General features: G+C 42.0%; 1 protein-coding gene across 2 annotated transcripts; it reads right to left on the reverse strand.

Annotated features, from left to right (window-relative positions):
* Positions 1–3,655: 3,655 nt before the first annotated feature.
* Positions 3,656–21,348, reverse strand: MED17 (mediator complex subunit 17). Of its 2 annotated transcripts, XM_032776625.2 has the most exons (12): positions 20,976–21,348; positions 19,855–20,021; positions 18,844–19,063; positions 16,557–16,693; positions 16,375–16,459; positions 13,885–14,037; positions 12,825–12,955; positions 10,037–10,221; positions 9,127–9,264; positions 6,768–6,885; positions 5,112–5,271; positions 3,656–4,128 (listed from the first exon to the last, which is right to left on the reverse strand). In XM_032776625.2, exons 1-12 carry the CDS (start codon positions 21,211–21,213, stop codon positions 3,923–3,925), a joined length of 1,938 nt encoding a protein of 645 aa, XP_032632516.1. In that variant the 5' UTR covers positions 21,214–21,348; the 3' UTR covers positions 3,656–3,922. The 2 variants fall into 2 exon arrangements, with proteins under 2 accessions (XP_032632516.1, XP_032632517.1); XM_032776626.2 differs by lacking the exon at positions 5,112–5,271 and having other exon boundaries at positions 3,845–4,128; positions 20,976–21,302.
* Between the last annotated feature and the right edge of the window lie 1,986 nt (positions 21,349–23,334).

Here is a 23,334-nt window from a genome sequence, read left to right on the forward strand (position 1 = left end):
ACCCTGGAATTACATCTCACATGCTAATAGTGGGATAATTAAGATATTTATAGTTTTATGGTTAAATAGTTGGGGGGTTTAGCAACTGAAAGGTGTGATGTAAACTAAATGTAGCTACCACAGCACATTATCTGCAAGATTTCTGCTTGGAATATTTCAACCTATCTGGGGGAATTAAGAAACCTTCCATTAAAATATCCATTTCTATTAGACTGCTTTGAAAATCTTAACCTTAATGGCTGAATTGCTTATCACTGTGTGTTTAGCATTTAGAAACGACAGAGACACTACCAACAGTTTCAAATTTAGGTGTCTGAAATTAGGTACTTAGCACCGGTGAAAATAAGGCTCCTAGGAACTCCCATTGACCTTTGTGGAAACTCAGCACTTTTGAGACAGGCTCCTATTAAGGTGTCTAACCATGGGTTTAGGAACCTAACTTTTGACACCCTGTCACGGGGCTCACTCAACGCTAGGGTGCCTCCTTCTGGCTGCTCTGGAAATTACCTCCTTCTCCAGGTGCTGCACACTCTTCTGGTGGTCTCTCCACCCATTATTCTCTCTCACCCTGAAGCCCCTGTTGCTCCAGGAGCTGCAGCTTCCTCTTGGTGACTTGGACCTCCAGCCAGGTCTCTATGGTCCTCTCCTTCTGGGGTATCAGATTCTCTTGGGGCAAACTATCCCAAGAGCTTTCTGCTTTCCACTGCTGGTCTGGGCCACTTCTCCAGTGGCTGGTAGGGTAACCTGGGCCTGCCCTCTCCTCCAGGTTCCAGCACAGGAACTCTCTGATCAGCAGCCAAGAACTGCACTATCCTAAACCTTGCTGCTTTTCCCCTGAGCCTTTCTGACCACCTTGCACTGCTCTGCATAAACTGCCTGCATAAACTCCCTCCTCCTAGGGAATAACTGTGGACTACACACCATAGTTCCAAACCCACCTCCCTTCACCCAGGGGGCTGCAGGGAAGTAGTCTGCTGTCAGACCCTTTCAGGTCTCAGTTCCTGTTCCCATCCGAGCCTCATCTAATCCCTGCACCCTGGCTCTTCCTCCACATGCAGCCTGGGCAGTTAATTGGCCCACCTAGCCACCTTAACCCTTTCAGGCCTCGTGTGGGGTGGACACCTCATTACATATGCACATCTAAATATCTTGGCCAATTTCTCTTTTGTGCAGTGCCTACAAAAATGTGTTTCTCTTGCATTTACTTTCCTTTTCAAAAAGTGACAAAAGTACCAACCTGCAAAATTAGTTTTTTTTAAAAGTAACCTCACTGTGATCTCATATCTGACACCAGGGAATACTTGTTCATTATTTGTGAGTGCAGTGGTATCTCTAAGGTGAATTTAAATTCCAAAGGAAGTCCTGTTATTTTCAGCCTAGTTCACAATCTCACATTTTCTTATACTGAATGAGAGAAGCATGGGGTAGTAGTCTGAACCTCATTCTAAATCATGCTGTCATAAACAGATAGCTAAGGGTTAATGTTTCTTTTACCTGTAAAGGGTTAACAAAGGGAACCACACACCTGACCAGAGGACCAATCAGGAAACCGGATTTTTCACAGCTCGGGGAGGGAATTTTGGGGTGTGTGTCTTTTGTCTGACTCTCTGCTCTGTGTTCTCTCGGCTATGAGAGTGATTTCTATCTCTTCAGGCTTTTCTAATCTTCGGTTTCCAAGTGTAAGTACAAAAGGTAGAAGACAATAGGTTTTTATATTGTTTTTGTATTTACATGTGTGTAGTTTGCTGGAATGTTTTAAATTGTATATCTTTTTTAATAAGGCTGTTTGTTCATTTTTCTTTTAAGCAATTGACCCTGTATATTGTCAACCTTGATACAGAGAACACTTTTATGTCTTTTTCTTTCTTTTTTATATAAAGCTTTCTTTTTAAAATCTGTTTGAGTTTTTCTCTGGTTAAGGCTAAGGAACGGAGGGGGAAATCTCTTTGTGTTAGATTGACTAGGTGTGAATCTGCATAGCCTCTGGGTGAGGGGGAGAGACACTTAATCTCTCTGGGTTTGTGTTTCAAGGAATTGAAGCGGGAAAATCTGGGGGAGGTGAAGAGCAAGAAGGGAAGTGGGTTATTTCCCTTTGTTGTAAGACTCAGAGCATCCGAGTCTTGGGGTCCCCAAGGGAAGGTTTTGGGGAGACCAGAGTGAGGCAGGCACTGTAATTTCTGTCTGGTGGCAGCGCTATCAGCTCCAAGATGGTAATTAAGCTTGGAGGATTTATGCTAGGCACCCACATTTTGAACGCTAAGGTTCAGAATTGGGATTTATGCTTATGACACATGCCTCTGAGGCAAAGGTCTCAGAAGTTTGTAAGTTTGTTCAGCAGATACACTATCTCCTTCTCTACCTGGAATCTGACAATGCCATGTTTGTAAAGCCCTTGTAAGAGAGGGGGAAAAGTACCTTTAGTGTTATGTTATGGAGAAGTCATATGTATCCTCCAGTAACGTTTCAAGCACCTGTAAACTATTTTCAGTTGATATTTTTACATTTCCTCCCTTGAAATATCCTTTTGAGAAGAGGCTAAAAGGAAGTTTTCATCTTCATAAATCAGTTATGATACAAACTAGTGCTTCGAAGTGTTGAAAAAAGCCCATGTTCCATATTTGTGGTTAATACTGTAATTAAAATATCTGCCTTAGAATATCAGGGTTGGAAGGGACCTCAGGAAGTCATCTAGTTCAACCCCCTGCTCCAAGCAGGACCAATCTCCAGACAGATTTTTGCCCCAGATCCCTAAATGGCCCCCTCAAGGATTGAACTCACAACCCTAGGTTAGCAAGCCAATGCTGAAACCACTGAACTATCCCTCCCCCCACCTCTTTTGGGTGCGACACAAAAACACTTCTGGAGAAAGCCAAAATCTGAATCACACCCAGTAGGTCCATTCCAGGTCAGTGACCTCAATCCATGATTAATGGTGGTAGAAAATGTGTCAACAAACAGGGATTAAGGCGTGTTCCCAATACATTCCCACATATACTTGCCAATACCTTTAGAGTGAACAAATTTCTTTTCTCTTAAAACAATAGGGTAAAGAATGTCCAAAGACCACACCAAAGTAGAATCCCACAGACACACTCCAATTTAAGGGCATACATCAGAGACTCACTCCATAAGGATAACATGAATTATGAATCGGATGAGGCTTTTATAATTCATTATGGGCTCTGCTGTCCCCTTCATTGTCTATTCCCGTTCAAAAAAATCTACTAGCAGTCAGACGAGCAAGCCCCTGAACATGCTGCTCCCCCAAATGCACAGTGGCAGCATAACATACTCTCTCTCAAGACCAAAAATCACCACCTCTCAGAAGACGTTATAGGCAGTCTTCTGAGGAAAACTGCAAAGTAACAACGAACAAAGGTTTTTCCATACAGGAATGAACAGGCTATTGAGCTTTATCTTATAAAGGAAAACTGGGATAGCCAATTGGATCTGAACCACTCTAAAATATTACCAGAAAGCTGTATTATGTTTGTAGTTTATTAGCTCAAGTATCTTTAGAAATTTGATCATGAAAATTAGTCAGCTGTTCTCTCAGTAACTTTCGGTAGTCAAAATGCAAAGACAATTTTAGGCATCTGCAACAAACAGCAACCTTCAGAACTGCACCCTAGTATCACACATGAACACTCCAAGCTAGAAAAATAAGGTAATATTTTAATGGTATTTTTAAACTTCAATTGAAAGGAACATTTGAAAAAATCATTTATTTCACATAGCAAGTAACAGCTCTGACATAATCACAATGGATACATATCTATAAAGAACTGCAAAACTGAACACTTTTGCATTGTTTTCTATTTTCATGTATTGTCTCCCAGGGTAGGTTTCCCCTTGTTGTGATTGTTGATACCACTACAAATGAGAGGCAATCCAGTGTCCTCCTTAGTAAGATGTCAGGCAATTAGCATGGAGTTAGGGCAGCCATGAGGAGCTCCAATTTATATACAAAGTTACGCCCTTCCATTTTATTCCACTGAACTTCCTTGAATGGCCCACGAAGATGGTTCCATTTACTGTCTTGTAGCACATCACTTTTGGGGAGGTCTTTGCACTGACACCGTGGAAACTGAACCATAACTTTGCTTCCACTTTCAGGACCATTACGTACTGCAATGAACAGAAAATACATAAGCATAAAGCCTTTACAGTTTTTTAATTCATCGTATTAAATATCTCTGTACGTAGTACATGAGCCGTATATTTTCCCTTTAAGTACATTTCCATATTGTAACTAAACAACAAAAATAATTAAAACACTATTACGCCTAATGAAGTCTTCTTCTGACTTGCTCTCAAGGTTTCCCATTTTCCCTGCATGTTTTCATTGCTCTTTTGTACTACATTTTCCTGGTCAGAGCAAAATCAGCAGTCAACAACTGTATTCAGGAGAGTTAAATGAGCACAGGAATACTAACATTTTTCCACCAATTCCCACTGAGCTTTATCCAAAGTCTGAATCTTAGGAATGTATTTATGTGCCTTCTCAAGAAGATTTTACAGATGAATTCTTTTCCAGTGTACTCATCTGATGTAATCTTTCAAAGAGACAATTATGAAGTCTCCCAACATTTTTGTTACATCTACTATCAGAGAGATCTTTGCAATTCTTTTTTAAAGTACCGTGGGAGTCTAGTTTCTCTAACATAGTACAGGCAAACTGATTCAGTGAGGGGGCAAAGCTTTTCAGGGAAGCATTACAGTGCATATGGAAGCATAAGGACTAATGATTGGAGCACAAGACCAGGAATGATCAATTCTAGTGGACTTACACTACGTGTAATGGAAACATAATGAAACATATCTTAAACATGCAACTATCTATTTCTCCTCCATTTAGTACAGAACAAATCTGAAAACAGTATTTTTAAGCTTTAAGCCAATTACCCCACATACCAAACAGCAATGAGTAGCAGACTTGACTGAACCAGTACTTTGCACAGATGTCAATTTTACACATAAAATAAAAACTTTGTTTATAAATTACTTTGTTATATAATGATGCCATAAACTCTCAGGATTGATTCTATTATCAAACTGTTAGAAAGTCTATAGTTCTCATACATTTCTATTATAATCATACAAAATTCTACCTGAAATAGCATAATCTCCACTTGGCGATGCCACAGTTATTGCTGATGCATTGCCGATACTCTCTACTGGTCCCAGACCCACATGATTACTGAAACTTAACACGTGCCATCCCATAACTTTAGCCAGCTGCTGAACTGCATGTACTTGATGCTGGGACATCTGAAAGAAGACGGAGGATTAGGTTCTTTTTATCTTTGTCTCTTGCTGTTTTTGTTGTACTTGGTTCCTATTCTTTTTTTCCTGGCCTTAGTCTTTTTAAAAAAAGGGATTTCCACCTCAAATGCACCACCCCGTTTCAGAAGAATTGGTAATTTTACAGAAATACTTCAGTACATATAATAGCAAGTAGAAATTTGCCTTTATATATGCCTGTTACTAGCTCATTTGGGGATGGAGAAGATAGAGGTATTCAGTATACACAAGCTACGCAGTTCAATAGATCTATAACTCTTCAAAAAACGTATAGTTTTCGTGAGGTGCTCTTACAAGTTCTGGTTTTTAAATTAACACAAGTCTCTAAAGCTACTCAAAAATCTTGTATATGGTTAAGGTTTCAGAAGTGTCCTTCCTCTACTCCTACATCCAACTGAGAGAGACCTAACCCTTTTTGTAAAGCATCTACAGGATACTATGCAGAAAAGTGGTAATGAATCATTCTTACATGGCAAATTTGGGAAGAGAAGAGTTGGCGTAACCAAACACACTTTACACCTGTGTAACATTTTAGTGGAAACTACAGCAACTGTTTATAAGAAAAAGCATTTTAGCTTGCTTTTAATATTATTTATTTGTTGGAAATGGAGTAGCCAATGCCATGTAACCAGCCAGGTCTCTGTGAACCAGTTTGAAAACCACTTTATTAGAGGAAAATGATACCTCCCTCAACAGAATCTGTTCCAACTTGTTTTCTTTGACTGAGAGTTCCACATTATAAACTGTAAAAGGGCAAATGATCTGTAAATTAATGCAATTCCTGCATCTTTACTACACAATGTGTATTGGACAGACTGTCACATTTGAACAAAAACAACAAGACTCATTTGTAAACAGTTAAGAAACCGCAGTTCATTCAAATGTCAGCTGATTTAGTAGCGTCACATGCAAAATTAGAAACCCTGACACAATGTTGAAAGTGATGTTAATTAAGGGCATGTTAGCTAATAAGAGCTCTACTCCTGATGAGGTTTGGCTAGAACAAGTCTGTTTTACGTAAAAATACCTTAGTGTCTGACGTGGCTCCCACCAACTAAGTAGAATCTTATGATTAAGAAAAGCAGCATGCTTGTTAGATCAGCACTGTGTTCTGAAGGCTCACATGGTGAATAGCACAAACAATGCATTTAAATGGATTTCAAATGAACTTCTTTGTTAGTATCTCTGAATTCACATCCACCTGGCTAAAACGTGATACAGTTCCCACAGTTGATACACAAACATTTCTTTATGAAGAATGTGGTCAATCATCACTAAACCTGAAAAATTACTGGCATTCTTGTCAGAAAGGTAGAAACTAGGTAGAAATTCCACATGTGCAGACAATAAATAATACTTCTGTTTCAAATACACTCATGCTACTTATTACTGTTCATCCCAAATGCAGACACAAGACAAACACATGCAAGTAAAAAAATCCCAGGAATTGAACAGGAGTTTACCTGAGACAGAAGGAAATCCTGTAATTCTTGCTCTTGATGGGACAACGTAATAACTCTTCCATCTCTGTGTACTACCCTGATCTGTTCAACTCCAATGTTCAGCTGTAGCTGAATGGACCTTTTAAACAAAGAGATACAATCGGTATATTTATTGAAAAATCACCTAGAAGTTGGCAGTTAAGAAGTACATTAATAAAAGTCCCTATTAAAAAAGTCACTTTTAAAAGCATCTTACACATGCTAAAGAACAACCCAATAGGAAGCTACCAGCTTGACACTCCCATAGTCTTGATTAAGACAGACAGGGAAAACAGTTTCTATCTGAATGAATAACAAAGCATGAACCTTGTTAGAGATGGTAATATAGTATTGAGGCCTGTTTATTAGTCGGAGATAGAATTTGGGGTTTTGTTTGCCTGTTTGACTTTTGATATTCTTATATCCTTACTAACCTATGTGAATAAGAAACAAAGACACTGTGTGTTGCTTCTGCCTACAACCAGATGGGTTTTTTTGTATAATGAGAAAAGATAAGAAACAGAGCTAAAGTGTTGTATGGTGGGTGTTTAATATATGACTGCCTCGACTCCGAATTGGGAGGGGCAATATAAGAAATACTAAAAAACAAAGAAAGGGTAGCCTTGGCCAGTACCCGCCCTTACTCCCTACCCCTCCCATGGGGTACAAAAGAGGCAGTACCGAAGCCCAGAGACTCAAGACTCTCCAAAATGGAACATAACCATAAACCGTAAGGGGTGGTTCCAGGGGAAAGTACGACAGGTATAATTAAGCCTCAGAAGGTGGTGGTGGGGAAAAAAGAAAAGTTCTCCTGGTGCAAAGAGCTGGGATTATGCTTGTTTGGTAACCCCAATAAACATCGCATTGCCTGCACTTCGGATTCCGGCCTTCTGCTTTCTGTCTTTGTGATGAGAAACAAGGGCAGGCAGGGGAGCCCTAACAAACCTTTCAAGGTTGCTTGGTAAATTCTGTTTTTAAAATATTTTGGTTAACTTAGAACAGTGGATGTGGTTTATCATCAGAGATGAGGTGACATAACATGCATCCTCTCTCTCTCCCAGCAAGCTCTATTCTTGTCAATATCAATACCACTCTAGTTAGTAAGATTCCTATTCGCTGAAGTGCTCCAAGAGCACAGAATCTCATCAACTGCAATTTCCTGTCAACTTAAATGAACAGAGCCAGCAGAGAGTGAAGACCCAGACAAGACACATGGGACTCCTCTGTGCTCTCAATAAATTCAGGGTCACTCAATACAGCACAGAACTGAGGACTTACCAGTATGGCAACTGGAACCAAAGTAACTAAACCAGTTGTAATTCATGCCTTTAATTATTTAAGTGCAAGTCTGTGTGTGGACATTTAATTCTGAAATATGAATGTCTATTTTTGTGCAAGTCTATGTATAGACACTGTATTACAGAATTGAATGTCCACACACAGAATTGCACTCAAATAACTAAAGGCGTGAATTACAAGTGATTATTTTAGTTCCAGTTTCCATATAGAAAAGCCCACAGATTTTAACAAGGTTGCAACTGTTGGTTCAGAGATCTAGCAGTTTCTCCAGCCCACTAGTGTGGAAGTAGAGGAAAGCAGTTTAAAGATACTTCTAGTAACAAGGCCCAACATTTGATTTTTCCCCTAAAGCAGAGGTCCCCAATGCAGTGCCCGTGGGCACCATGGTGCCTGCCAGGGCGTCTAAGTGTGCCCGTGTACTGGCCAGCGGACGAGCATCCGCCGAAATGCTGCCGATAAGCAGTGTTATCCAGAGGAGTCGCCGCTGAAATGCTGCCAAATTTCGGCGGCGACGCCTCTGGATGCTGCTGCTTGTCAGCGGCGACATCTATTGATGTTGCCTCTTGTCGGCGGCATTTCGACGGATGCTCATCTGCCGCCACAGTCCTCCGTGGCTCGTCGACTGGCGCCCGCCAGACGAAAAAGGTTCGGGGCCACTGCCCTAAAGGAATACGGTCATAGTCATTTGAAGAAAAAGGTAATATCTATGTACTAAATTCCTACATTAATGTAACATTTTTGCTACAGAAGGCAGACAGCTTTTTAACTTTAGAGTTTCTCTTCTGAAAGCTGTTTTGGCAGAGTGTTGACTTTTAAGACAAGCTCAATCTATGGAAAGTTTAATTTTCTTTCATTCTCTGCAACCACATTCATATTCCATACCTGAACATATAAAGCAAATACACAAATACTGGGCTCGTGCTGGTCTGCCTGAAGTTGGATTGGATCTCATGGGAGCAACACAATGTTATATGCACTCAACCACCACAGCTAAAAGAGACAACTCTATCTAAGTAGAGAATATTTTAGTTTTCATACTTACTTGCATATTTGCTCATACCCTTGGGAAGTTATTAGAACTTTGACACTGGATTCATAAACATCATTTATGTTTGACCAATGGGCCTGAATCTGTGGATCCTCAATACGACTAGCTAGGCTGTCAATGGTTTGAGCAGTTCTAAAAAACAAAAACAGAAAAATCACACCCCGGTAATCTTTTAATTTTTTTAATTGCTTCACAGCCCTAGTTCTATTACGAGTTCCATGTCTAAAGTGGATAGGGATAATAAAATCATGGTCTAGATAGCCAGATAGTGCGTGCCACCATCTTTTCTCCAAATAAAGACAGGGTAGCGAGTAGACATCAGTTTGATCTAGCTGGCACTGTAAAGTACACTTGTGAAATAATTTTATTTTACAAACTAAGTTTTATGACACCTAAAGCTATGTTTATTTGCGTTATAAGGTGAGCAGTTTAGGCACACACAAGGAGACCAGAACAGTTTTGGTGCCTGAATTGCAAAGGAAGTGTATCTGCTTAAACTTTATCCTTTACATGCACCCCCAAAGATAGTCTTAACCATATGTTATTCAGCATAGAGATCAGCGATGTGTTTTCACACCATGTACAGAGGAAAGTACTGAAAAGGACTGAGGTAGTGCTTTTGTTAAAGCAGAGACAACTATCATTGTAAGTATCCTGTAGCGGGATATCTTGCAAGTAGTATTGAACTTTCTGTGTTTGCATTCCAAGGATGTCACTATACTCACATACTTGGAGATAGGATTTTTAATCTTAAATATTAGGCGCCAATAAAACTCTTAGAAAAGCATTCTGGCATAACAACAGTAATAAGTTCTGGGAACATTTTCAATAATTAATTCACAGCCCGTGTGGAAAACAGTGTTAGTTTTACTATGGCTTTACCAAGAATAGCTTGTGTGCATACCTGCGTCTCAGAAAGATGTGTTTTGCCTGTCTAATGATCTTTTCCAAAAGCCCTTCATTTGGTTGTAAGGAGCTGATGTCATTTTTATCAAAAGCCTGAGGTCCTGCCATTCTCATTCTCTTATGGCCAAATGGTGCACTAGCTGGATGTGGCATCATTGTAGAACTCAAAGTTTGCTTATGGAACTGCAACAAACAAGAGCTGTTAGGAGGGATGACTGAAGGAGAAGATAACAAAACTCAAGCGTGTGCTCTTCTAACACATACAGCTAATCAATTATAATACGCCACCACATGTTTTATAAGGACAATTTTAAAAAGTCACACTTCTGAAAAAAAGTGCTGCATGCTATTTTAACACCTATAATCACAGTAATAAAAAACTAAAGAGTATGTTTCATTTTTCCAGTTTTACTTTGTGCATTTGACTGCACTTTATGTACAGTCAATTTCATACTTCCCTGTATAGTCTGCTTCCCTGTTTATGTGGATCTTTCGCACAACCGGGAAGGGAAAACTAAAAGGGAGGAAGTGCTGCATTATGCATCAAGAATATACACACTAGTTCTGAGGTCCAGAAGGAAGTGAGAGGCAGACCAGTTGAAAGTCTCTGGGTAAAGACAAAAGAGGAGAAATATAGGAGAGTGACATCATGATTAAGGGTGAGTGTCTGTCACGGAAGTCACAGATTCCATGACATTCCGTGACCTCTGCAACTTTGCAGCAGCTGTAGCCAGCCGCTGCTGGGGCAGTCTTGGGCCACCACGATCTGTGGACCCCTCTCTCACTGCCCAGCAGCAGTAGTTTGGATGGGGGAGAGGGCTCAGGGCTGGGGTGCAGGACGGCGCTTACCTCAAGGACGTTCCCTGGAAATGGCCAGCATGTTCCTGCAGCTCCTAGGTGGAGGGGCCAGGAGGCCTTGCATGCTGCCCCTGCCTGCAAGCACTACCTCCACAGCTCCCATTGGCTATGGTTCCTGGCCAATGGGAGCTGCGGTGCCAGTGCTAGTGGTGGAGGCAATGTGCGGAGCCCCACTGGTGGTCCCTCTCCGTAGGAGCTGCAGAGACATGTCAGCTGCTTCTGGGGAGCTGCGCAGACCTTGACAGGGAGCCTCCCAGCCCTGCCAATCTTCCCCTCCCAGCACCAGCAGGGATCCCGGGCCAGGCACTGCCACCGCCCATCTCCCCTGCACCTGCCCTTGCCCCGCACTACCCGCGGCCCAAGGCCACCTCCTCTTGCCCCGCACTACCCGCAGCCCAAGTTTTAGTTAGGGGTATATAGTAGAAGTCATGGACAGGTCACGGGCTGTGAATTTTGGTTTACTGCCAGTGAGCTGTCCATGACTTTTACTAAAAATACTCATGACTAAAACATAGCCTTAATCATGATAGAAGTCTGCTATGAACTAACAAAATCAGGAAGAGGAAGTGGATGAGGCATTTCTAGCACAAACAACAGAAATAACCAACACACAAGATCTGGTAGTAATGGGGTGGGGGAAGGGATAAGTGCCCAAATGTCTGTTACAATAGTAATATGATAACACACAAAATTTCCCATAAGTTCTTGGAGTGTCCTGGGTACAACTTTTTGTTTCAGAAAGTACAGGAAGCAACTAGAGGACAGCCACGTTAGATTTGATTCAGACCAACATGGAGGAATTGGTTGCAAATTTGAAGGTGGAAGTCAATTTGGGTGAAAGTGATCATGAGATGATCCATTTCATAAGTCTAAGGAAAGCAAAAAGAGTAAAAGCAGCAGAATAAGGACAATGGACATTGAAAAAAACAGACAAACTCAGAGAGCTGATAGTTTCTTCCCATATTAATTCCTAAGAGATAAAAGGAGTTCAGGAGAGCTGGCACTTTCTCAAAGAGACAACATTAAAGGCACAACTGAAAACTTTCCAATATGAAGGAAAGATATCAAGAATAGTAAGAGGCCAATAGGGCTCCATCAAGAGCTCTTTAATGACTAGAAAAATCAAAAAGGAATCGTACAACGAAGGGAAAACATGGACAAATTGCTAAGGAGGAACACAAAAGAATAGCAGAAACATGCAGGGACAAAATCAGGCTAAGGTACAAAATGGGACATAAAAGGCAAAAGAGGTTCTTTAAATGCAGTAGGAGCAAGAGAAAAGATGAAGAAAAGTGTAGGTCTTCTACCCCAAGGGAAAAAAGAGTAAATAACTGAGGACATCAAGAAAGCTGAGGTGTGTAATACCTATTTTGCTTCAGTATTCACTGGAACCATACTGCTGAAGATGCACACATCCTGGGCATATGATCTCAGAACTTTCTAGAGCAGAACTTTCTATTCTTTTTTAAGGTTGTGCATGTCTTTCTGCATCCCTTGCCCCCAAAGAGATATAAGGGGGCACAGCCTCAACAATGCAGCTCCTTCTAATAAACCAAGAATTTATAGTAAGACTCCAGAAGAGTGAAAAAGAGGAGTGGGGAGAATGATCTCAAAAGAAGCACAGTTATGGTAAATAACTAACTGTTCTTTCTACTTTAAGCACTGCTTGCATGGACCATTCTCCTGAAATGAGCATCCAACTTAGAGGCTACATCCAGGAAACAAGACTCCATGAAGGTCCAAGTGGAACTCCTGGTACCAGCTCTGCATATCTGCACAATGGTGGCATTTCTAAGACATGCAACAGAGGCTGCCTTACACAGGTGGATAGAAAATGACTGGCCTCTGGCAGTATTATAGTAATATGATGTGTTCGGAGACTGTGAATGGGAAATGAGAACTTCAGTGTTTAACTAAAAATGCATTACCTCTCTGATCAGCTGATGCAAATTGTGTTCCAGAACATAGAGGTGATCCTCTGGACTTTGTTTTTCAGAAGCAGTTTTTTGGGATTTCTTATCATTAGAAGAGTGACACAAAGAAATAGACAACTGCAAACCTGTATAAAGCAAACGAAAAGCAAAAACACTGTCAACTTTTTCATGCTAAGTAGAAGCAAGACAGAGTAATTTATTCTTCTCTTTCCCTTATCCCCTTTCAGAATCATTAGCTCTGCAGTCAATGCTATTTCCAGGAAATTCAAATAAACATGTCACACTGTGCAAACCAGAAAAGAAAACATGATCATTTTGCCAATTTGTAATTCATTATATAATTAATAGAGTGCTCAGGGATCAACTAGTGACTTAATAGGTTTTTTTCATTTATAATCCTTTTCTTCACTTGATAAGGAAAAGTCTCCTAAGAACGAGACCCTGCAGCATATTGAGGAAGAAATAATTCTCGTATCACCTAGTTCACCAATTATATTTTTTGAAGCAATTCAAAAAACATCTTCAAAAGATGGAGTCACACCACCCTCAGCAAGGGTGAGGGATTCCCAATGCAACTCTGAGCATAGAGGATGCTTTCGGGACCCCATATTGTTGGGCCAGCCTGACTGAACGGTATTAGACTTAGCTCTATTCAGGTACCATTAACATAAGTCAATCAGAAGTCTTGTAGTCTCCCATAAACCTACCGCTGGAGAGGAGGACTGATAAAGCCTCAAATTCCAATCCCCACCAGGAGGTGCACTGGACTACCACAACTTTTGTTGTTGCTACCACTACTACTGAAATAATACAAGTGCACCATGAGAGTCATTTTAAAAAGAAGAACTCTTTAGTCAGAAAAGATACTATGCATAATGTGGTTTCCAGGGAAGTCTTACTTTTAATTCAATTCTTAATTTGGTTTAAGTACAGAAACAAGGAGGTCAGTTGACCTTGCCTAAACTTTGATTTATATGAAGTTTAAGTCTGGATTAAAATAAGACAATTCTGTGCATTCCATGTTCCAGAACAAGAGTCTCGCAAGGTTTCCTACCTGGAAAAGGTTGAGAGATGATCTGGTTCTTCACAACAATGTGAGGAATTTGTGATTTAATTTGAACAGCTTCTCGAGACAGCTGAGCAAATATTTCTTTACATAAGAGAACATTTTGTGCAGCCTCCAGTTTTGTCTGCCAATGTGGAGCCCCTGAAAAACACGAGCCATCCAAATTTTCAAAGAAACAACAAGAAGCAACCCATTTTACTAATTCAGATGTCAGCTGTCAGAGAATGACGAAAGCACCAGGTGATCAACGTGACTGGAAAAATCTAGCCTGCTGTTCCCACCTGAGCTAACCCTTGTTATAATATTATCTCAATTACGTCAGTGAACACAAAACAAAATTCCAGTGAATTTTAACCATGGGCATATAGTACACTGTGATGGGCACTGTACAAACAGTTAAGATGACAGTCTGTGCCTCAAAGACGTTGCAAACCGAGTAAGCACTTTCAAAACAGTATGTTTAGACTTGCAAAATTAACTCATGCACATAAACACACACAACATTTTTTAAAATCAGGCAGGAGCTATAATATGGATTTAGAAGCCAAAATTTAGGCTCCTATTTAAAAAACACTGGCCTGAATAAATAGACAGGCCTTATGCCCTGAACACAAAGATTACCATACAAGATCAGACCAGTGGTCTATCTAGTACAGCATTCTGTCTATGAAGGGTCAGCACCACGTTTTCTTCTAAGCCCAAAACTTAGTGACTGCTTCTGAAGCATGAAATCTCATGTCAGTTTGAAATTGTGGCGGTCGTTCACAAAAACATCTAAGTTTTTTTTAAAATTCTGCTAAGCTTTTAGATTCACTGATATCTTACGGCAAGAAATTCCACAGATTCCATAAATGTTAGAAAAAACATTTCCTCTTATGATTTTTTAATGTATCATCTTTCATTCAGACTGGATGTCCTCTTGGGCTTGTATTATGAGAAAAGGTAAATAGGAGCATCCAATTCACCTGCTTTATACTTCTATTGCCCTTATAACTGTCTCCTCACTAGACTTAACTCCCAATGTTTTCATGCTCTCCCTGCCTCTAGTACTTTTTATTTCTCACCTTTAAATCTCTTCTAATCATACTAAATCTTTTTTGAAATGGAGTGGCCAGAACTGACTATGATATTCCAAATGAGGGCATATCATCAATTCACATAAACCACTGGTCTGTCGGGCAAATGGGAAAGTTAGTTCCAGCATTGAGAGCTCCCCACTTAAAATGCCCTGCCCTAAAACATTTAGTTCTCAGAAAAAATGCAAGAATATCCAAGCTGACCTCAGCTGTCAAGAGACTGCCTCTCCTCATGCACTGGCATAAGTGGCCAGGTCCCAGACCATTCAGGACTTAATATTATCTATAAATACCTTTAATTGCACAGGCAACTAAATGCATACCTTAAAGAGCTGGCGCAATATGCTCCTTTCATCGACTATTTCATGTCGTTCTCTTTAATCCTACTGTGTTTTTTCCTGCGGTTAATTAATAGCAATACAAGAGATTGACGGGATAGATTTTGTGTTCCCAATTTATAAACATCTTTTAAACACTAAATTTACAGTAGAACCTCAATTTTATGAACACCAATCTTATGAATGACCAGTTATAAAGATCATTTTTCATAACCAGGTTTGTGTGTGGGTGTGAAATCAGGTAACAAAAGTGATGTTGATGAAGAACAGGTCAATATGCCTTCACATTCCAAGCCTTTAGTGCACTGAAAATTGCTTTGCAATGGGTTAAAGGACAAGAAGAAATCAATGCACCACACCTACTGTAATTCTGAGATGTTCAATTTATGAGCTCCTCAATCCCCAACTAATTTGTAAAATATGGGCTGTTCTGTTTTATATCAATAAAGCTTATGAACTTGCTCTTAACAGTTTCTGAAACAGTTTTTTAAATGGTCTGGGTTGACATCACATATCTCAATCTAAATTTTGGCTTGAAACAGAATATTAAATAAACTGAGTTACATTTTCAGGCAAAATTTAGCTATTCAGCTCCATAAACTACAGAAGTCACTTCATGTGCTTCTTTCTCCATACTGCTCATCCCCATCAAAAGCACGATTATACTTTAGTTCATCCTACTGTATACTTGGAATATTTAAGTAAAATAATTTGAGAAAAAGATTTAAATGGAACCCATATTATGTAAGTGATTTTCAATTAACCTCAAGTTAGATGGCTGACTCTCCTCCTAAACAAAAGCCAAGCATGTGCATTAGAGTCATTGAAGGAATTTTATCACCTTCAACAGCATCATATTCACATGTACATTTTGAAGGTGTCATGTTTGCAAAGTCTCATTTTGCATTTAGGTGAAGATTTCAGTTAAACCAAGAATGAGAAAATTATTTCTCCTTTTGTTCTTATTTTCAGGTACTACTGAAGTGTTTCTCCAGAATGAGAGATTCACAAATTTAGTGTCAAATGCAAACTCAATCCTTAAGACTGGAGCTTAAAGAATGTACCTGGTTTCGATTTCGGCAGAGGTCTTTTAAACAAGTTAACTGTGCCAAGGTCACCTATGTCTGGAGCTTGCTTTTGAATAGAAACCTACACAAGAAAATGAAAAAAAACGTTAATTGTCTTGTGTTCTGTATTACAACTACATGAATAGTACAGAAACTATACAACGTATTTTTTGGCAAACCTTTATATAGGCTGAGCCCTCTAAATCACTTGGAATCTGAACATCCAAAGGACAGTAATCCTCTGGTATCTTCTTATCCAGATCAATATCGGTGTTCTTTATCACTTCAAATGTCCCATGGTGAGGGAAGAGGGATCCTAAAAAGGGAAAGAGAAAATATCATGAAAACATCTAAAAACTTTCATGAGACAATGTTTTTATGGATTAGAAGTCTTCTCATCTTTGCATCGTGAGAGATATTGCTTACATTTGACTAACATTGTTTCTTGGGGGAAAAAAGTTCAATTCAGTAAGATGTCTTATCTTCACCCCATAATTGTCAATAGAAGAGGCTCTACGTGTTAACACAAAGAAATACAGAAAAACAATATGATCTGGGCTATATGGTTTCCTTTCTTTTTTTCTGGGCATTGGGAGAGGTGAGAGAGAATGAGAGGGGAGCTGTTGACTTAAATGTTGTGGTACCTGTGATTTTACCAGTAAGGGACACTGCATCTGAATATTTTACTCCAAGCTCAAAATGATCATATTATGTTTCACATAATGCTTAAAACTCTTTGGATTTCTTTTTTTAAAAACATAGATTATTGTACCATCTAAAAATCTGTACGTTAAAGTGGTTCTTTCCTTTTGTCATGGTTCTCCGCGAACACTTACAAAAGGGCTTACCTTTAAGCATACATATACTTATTGATTTCAAAAGGGACTATGCGTGTGTGGAGTTCATCACTTGTTTAATTACTTGCTGAATCAAGACATTAGGGCATTATTAACCTTGTATGAACAACTATACAACCAAACACCTTTTTTGTATCATACTATAACCCTTTCCCAGGTTATAGTACCTTGTATGTTCTATTCAATAACATTTATAAAATCTCATTTAATATTTCATAAACTACATTTTAGTATTGTAAAGTCTGTACCTTAGAATATGGGGATTGTATATCAATTCAGAAAAGAATAAAAGTGACCAAATATCTTTTAAATAATTTTTACAGAACAAAATCTAGATAATAGAAATCAGAGATGAAGAAAAACTACTATTCATCTAACCCACCCCAATGCAGGATTGTTCCTTAAAAGTATCTTTTCTAGTGCGCCAAACAGTCTACAGTAACTTCTCACTTAACGTTGTACTTATGTTCCTGAAAAATGCGACTTTAAACAAAACGACATTAAGCGAATCCAATTTCCCCATAAGAATTAATGTAAAGGGGGGTGGGGGGGTTAGGTTCCAGGGAAAATTTTTTCACCGAAGACTAAATTTTTTTATTTTTATATCTATATACACACATACATACACATACACACACAGAGTATAAGTTTTAAACAATTTAATACTGTACACAGCCATGATGACTGTGAAGCTTAGTTGAGGTGGTGGAGTCAGAGGGTGGAAGAGGGTGGGATATTTCCCAGGGAATGCCTTACTGCTAAATGATGAACTAGAACTCAGCTGAGCTCTCAAGGGTTAACACATTGTTGTTAATGTGGCCTCATACTCTACAAGGCCGCACGAACGGAGGGAAGGGAGGCAGCACGGCAGACAGACCCAAACACCCTGTGTGTGAGAGAGAGAGAGATGTGCATCGCCCCTTTAAGAATGCTGGCCTACTCTAAGTACACTGCCTTTTCAGATCAGGAAGTTGAGACAGCAGCTGCTGCCTGCAAGCTCCCTCCATCCTGAGCCCTGTTGTCCCCGATCCCCACAGGAGCAGCTCCACAGCAGAGGGCAGGAGCAGCACATGGCAGTGGGGGGAGGGACAGCTGAACTACCAACAACTGATAGCCTGCTGGGTGACTGCTGCACAGGGAACTTAGGGGAGCAGGGAGTTGAAAGGGGTGCTGCCGGTCCACCCTGGTTCCAAGCCCCCACCAGCTAGCTGCAAAGAGCTGCTCTTCCTGCAAGCAGTGGACAAAGCAGGTGGCTGCCTAACAACATTATAAGGAAGCACTGCGCAACTTTAAACGAGCACATTCCCTAACTGATCAGCAACGTCAAAACTTAACCAGAACGACTTTAAGTGAGGACTTACTGTACTTCTAATGTACCAAAAATGATGCAGCTTTATCACCATCTTTGAGATCTCAATATTAGGATGTTTCTCCTGGTATTCAATGTAACTTCTCCCTTTAATTAGTTCTTTCACAGAACTCTCAGTTATAGTATTTTACCACTTCAATCATTCCTTTCCAACTTTGGTGTTTACAATTAATTATCAAAAATTGTTTAGCGAAATAAAAGATTTAAGATTAATTCTTGGTAACAGGTGACCTGCCATACCTGCGCTTCTGTAGCTCAGGTCCCCAAGGATTTTGTCTCCAACTTTCCTCAGCTTCCAGTGCTGTCTCAATCTCAAGAGCTCAGAGTTGAAATCTCGTTGTCGCTTATTTTCCTGGTTTTCTGCAACCGATTTGGATAACCTTTCTGCTCCTTTCAACAGGATTTGGGCTGCTCCAGCTAGTGACTTCTTCTTTGAAATTAACTGTAAAGTCTGAGGATTCTGGAAACGTGAAAATAAATTTCAATTTTGAACTGTTGTAAATATTTTTAATTTTTAAACAAATCCTCACAGTTCTAATTACTGGAAACTGGTAACTGCATCCGACGAAGTGGGTATTCATCCACAAAAGCTCAAGCTCCAAAACGTCTGTTAGTCTACAAGGTGCCACAGGACTCTTTGCTGCTTTTACAGATCCAGATTAACACGGCTACCCCTCTGATACTTGGAAACTGGTAGTGACTAAAAGTTATTCTGCTGTGCTATTTAGTAACTTATTTTGAAATTAGGCTACATCTATACTAGAAATTTCAAAGCACTGCTGTGGGAGTGCTTTGAAGTGTGAGTGTGTTCACACGTGGTAATCCACCTTCACAAGGGGAATAGCTCTGAGCGCTGCTCTCAGCACTCGGAGCCTGTCCACACTGGTGCTTTACAGCACTCTAACTTGCTGCACTCAGGCATGTGTGTGATTTTTTTTCACCACTCTAAGCCAGGAAGTTAGAGCACTATAAAATGTAAGTGTAGACAAGCCCTTAGTTTCATATGCAGGTATCACATTACAATAACTTGCACACTTGTTGGCAGCCTCAGCAGATACATCACTGAGACTGAGCTACTCTCTCTCCCCCAGAAGTGGTTCCTCCAGTTGAAAGATGAGACACTGTGGTAGAACAGCATGGGGAGGTTTGCACTAGGCTATATCTGTTTTATGGTTATGTAAGTAATCCCAGTTGTATGGGATCTTCAGTATTAAGTTATCAAGATGTATTAAGCAATAAGATGGTTTGTACCTGCTTTGGGGGAAGCGGATCCTGAACAACTGGATCCAGAGTCATGAATTTTTTATCCTTGACAATGCTGAGAACATCATAGAGAACACACATCTCAGTCAAGGCACCTCTTAAATTGTTTCTCACTGAATCCCAAGGCCAAAGGGATGGCTGAAACTTTACCAGCCCTAAAGCACAAAAACAAAACAAAAGTTTATATTCCAGTAGCAAATACAGTATCTTTACCAGACTGGCCCTTAAACTGAAGGCAGAGCATAAACAGTCTGCAAATAATCTGAAAAATCTGCATTTTAAAATATATTTTTTATTTATGTAGGTTATGTTAAATGTCCTCCTCTTTTCCTAATCCAGAGAGAAAACGAATTTTATAGCCCCAGCTAGAGAGCCATAGCTTTTCAGCTCAAAATGAAGCAGCACATGCTTTTTAGTTTGGAGTCTCTGGTACACTGGTCAAGTCATGTAAGTGGGAGCTGGCTGAAGATCTGAGCCGCTCTCAGCCTCAAATGCACAGACTAGGTTATGTTAATATAAGCTATGCAATGACAGGACACCCAAACTCACGTTTTGACCAGTATGTCTCTCCCAGGAAAGAGTTACCATGACAGTTTGCTCAGCTGAGGGAGTAAGGTATCTCACCCTACATTCAATGTAGAACCCACCACCCTCTTACAGCTTGGCTTCAAACACTAGTGGTCAGGATACCCAGATTCAGGCAGGGCATGTACCATGACAGCTCTGGACTCTGCCGAAGGCTAGTTTAGTCCCGGAGTAGCATTTTCATGACAGCTGAACCACTTCGTGGTACGGATCCTACCCGCTATGCCACATAGGTGGGTCTGCCAGGACCCCAGCGCCATCAGCAGGGCACACACCAGCCGGGGGCAACCCGTGCAGCACAGCGCTCGGACCAGGGCCCACCGGCAGGCCCAGTAGGGGCTGGCCACAGACCCTAACGCACCGGGGCGGGAGGGCTAGACTAGTACGCTGCCCAGTGTGGATGGCTGTCCCCGGGGATCCAGGAGGGCGGGGCAGCGGCGGGGAGCCCTGCGGCGGGGAACGCCTGGTGGGGACGCCCAGCCGGGGGAGTCCTGCTGCCCCCTCTACCCCGTTCTCTCTCTCACCCTCCTCGTCCTCGGCGTCCCCGGGCGCGGCCCAGTCGCGGGCCTGCGCCCCAGGCGGCGGCTCGTCCTCCTCGGAGCCGGAGCCCTGGCTGAAGTCGATGCGCTGCGCCAGGCGCGCCAGGTTCTGGGACATGGAGAGCGGCTGCAGGTAGGTCTCGCTGCCGTCCAGCCCCACCTCCTGCACCTGCTTCTCGCTCGCCGACTCGATGCTGATCCGCACCGCCGGCGCCCCCGACATCTTCCCGGCGGCTGCGGCGCCGCTGGCCGCAGGGGAGAATGCGCAGCCCCCCGAAACGAGACTGACAGGCCCCGTCGAGCATGCGCACCACCACTACGGGCAGCGGCCCGGGACAGACCACATAGGGGCGTGGCCACAGCTCAGGGGCCGCTGCGCGCTTCGGCTCTTTCCGGAGGGACCTCGGGGAAGTTCGGAATTGCGGGTCCGGGCGGGGAAGTGGAGACCAGAGGGAGGTGCTGCTGCCTAGGTCGAGGGGGAGGGGCTAGACCCAGCTGTCTGGGGCTGGGATTCGTTCTGTGCCTGTCTGGAGTTGCTGCCCAGAAACCCTGTCCCAGGCCACTGGCTTCCCAGAGCCAGTTGGTTTTTTTTGCCAGTAAAACAGAGGTTTATTCAATGACAGGAACAGGGTCTAAAATAGAGCTTGTAGGTACAGCGAACCGGAGCCGTCGGCCGGGTCCACTCTGGGGGGGCAGTGAGCCAGACCCCCAGGTCTGCACTTCAGTCCTCCTCCCCAGCCAGCTCCAGACTAACCACCCCCTCCAGCCCCTCCTTCTCTGCTCAGTTCCTTTCCCGGGCCAGGAGGTCACCTGATCTCTTTGGCTCCAACACTTAGTTGGCACTTTTTCAGGCCTGGTCTATGCTATGCTGTTAAACCGATTTTAACAGCATTAAATCGATTTAACGCTGTACCCGTCCACACTACAATGCTCTTTATATCGATTTAAAGGGCTCTTTAAATCGATTTCTGTGCTCGTCCCCAATGAGAGAAGTAATGCTAAAATCGATATTAACATATCGGATTAGGGTTAGTGTGGACACAAATCGACATTATTGGCCTCCGGGCAGTATCCCACAGTGCACCACTGTGATCGCTCTGGACGGCAATCTGAACTCAGAGGCATGGCCAGGTAGACAGGAAAAGCCCCGCGAACTTTTGAATTGCATTTCCTGTTTGGCCAGCGTGGAGCTCTGATCAACACAGGTGACCACGCAGAGCTCATCAGCACAGGTTGTAATGCAGTCTCCTGAGAATCGAAAAAGAGCTCCAGCATGGACCACACGGGAGGTGCTGGATCTGATCGCTATATGGGGAGAGGATTCAGTGCTAACAGAACTCCGTTCGAGAAGATGAAATGGAAAAATATTTGAAAAAATTTCCAAGGCTATGATGGGAAAAGGCCACACCAGGGACTCAGTGCAGTGCAGAGTGAAAGTTAAGGAGCTCAGACAAGCATACCAGAAAACCAAAGAAGCAAACGGAAGATCAGGGTCAGGGCCGAAAACATGCCGCTTCTACGCTGAGCTGCATGCAATTTTAGGGGGCTGCGCCACCACTACCCCCCCTTGTCCGTGGATTCGAGGTGTGGGGTTATAATCTCAACCATGGCTGAGGATTCAGCGGAGAGGGGAAGATGAGGAGGAGGAGGAGGAGGAAGAGGAGGACGACCTTGCAGCGAGCACACAGCACTCCGTTAGCCCCAACAGCCAGGAGCTTTTTGTGACCAGACGGAATTACCCTCCCAGCCCTCCCAAGCACTAGCCCAGACAGTGAAGCCATGGAAGCGACCTCTGGTGAGTGTACCTTTGTAAATATAAAACATGGTTTAAAAGCAAGCGTTTTTTAATGATTGATTTGCCATGAGGGCTTGGGATGCATTCGCAGCCAGTAAAGTTACTGGAAAAGTTTGTTAACATGTCTGGGATGGAGCGGAAATCCTCCAAGGGACATCTCCATGAAGCGCTCCTGGAGGTACTCCAAAAGCCTTTGCAGAAGGTTTCTGGGCAAGGCAGCCTTGTTCCGTCCACCATGGTAGGACACTTTACCACGCCATGCATGTAGCAAGTAATCGGGTATCATTGCATGACAAAGCATAGCTGCGTATGGTCCCGGTGATTGCTGGCATTCAAGAAACATCCGTTCTTTATCTCGCTGTTGTTATCCTCAGCAGAGTGATATCGTTCATGGTAACCTGGTTGAAATTCAGGAATTTAATTAAGGGACAGAGATGGCCATTTTCCTACTGGGCTGTTGCTTAAAAGAAATCCTTCCTTGCACGTAGCAAGCGGGGGGAGGGGAGGAAGGATAGCGCTGAGCTTTTTTTGCGTTTGGCCAGCAGGAAT

The sequence above is a fragment of the Chelonoidis abingdonii genome, chromosome 1 (assembly GCF_003597395.2).
Source record: "Chelonoidis abingdonii isolate Lonesome George chromosome 1, CheloAbing_2.0, whole genome shotgun sequence".
NCBI lineage: Eukaryota > Metazoa > Chordata > Testudines > Testudinidae > Chelonoidis > Chelonoidis abingdonii.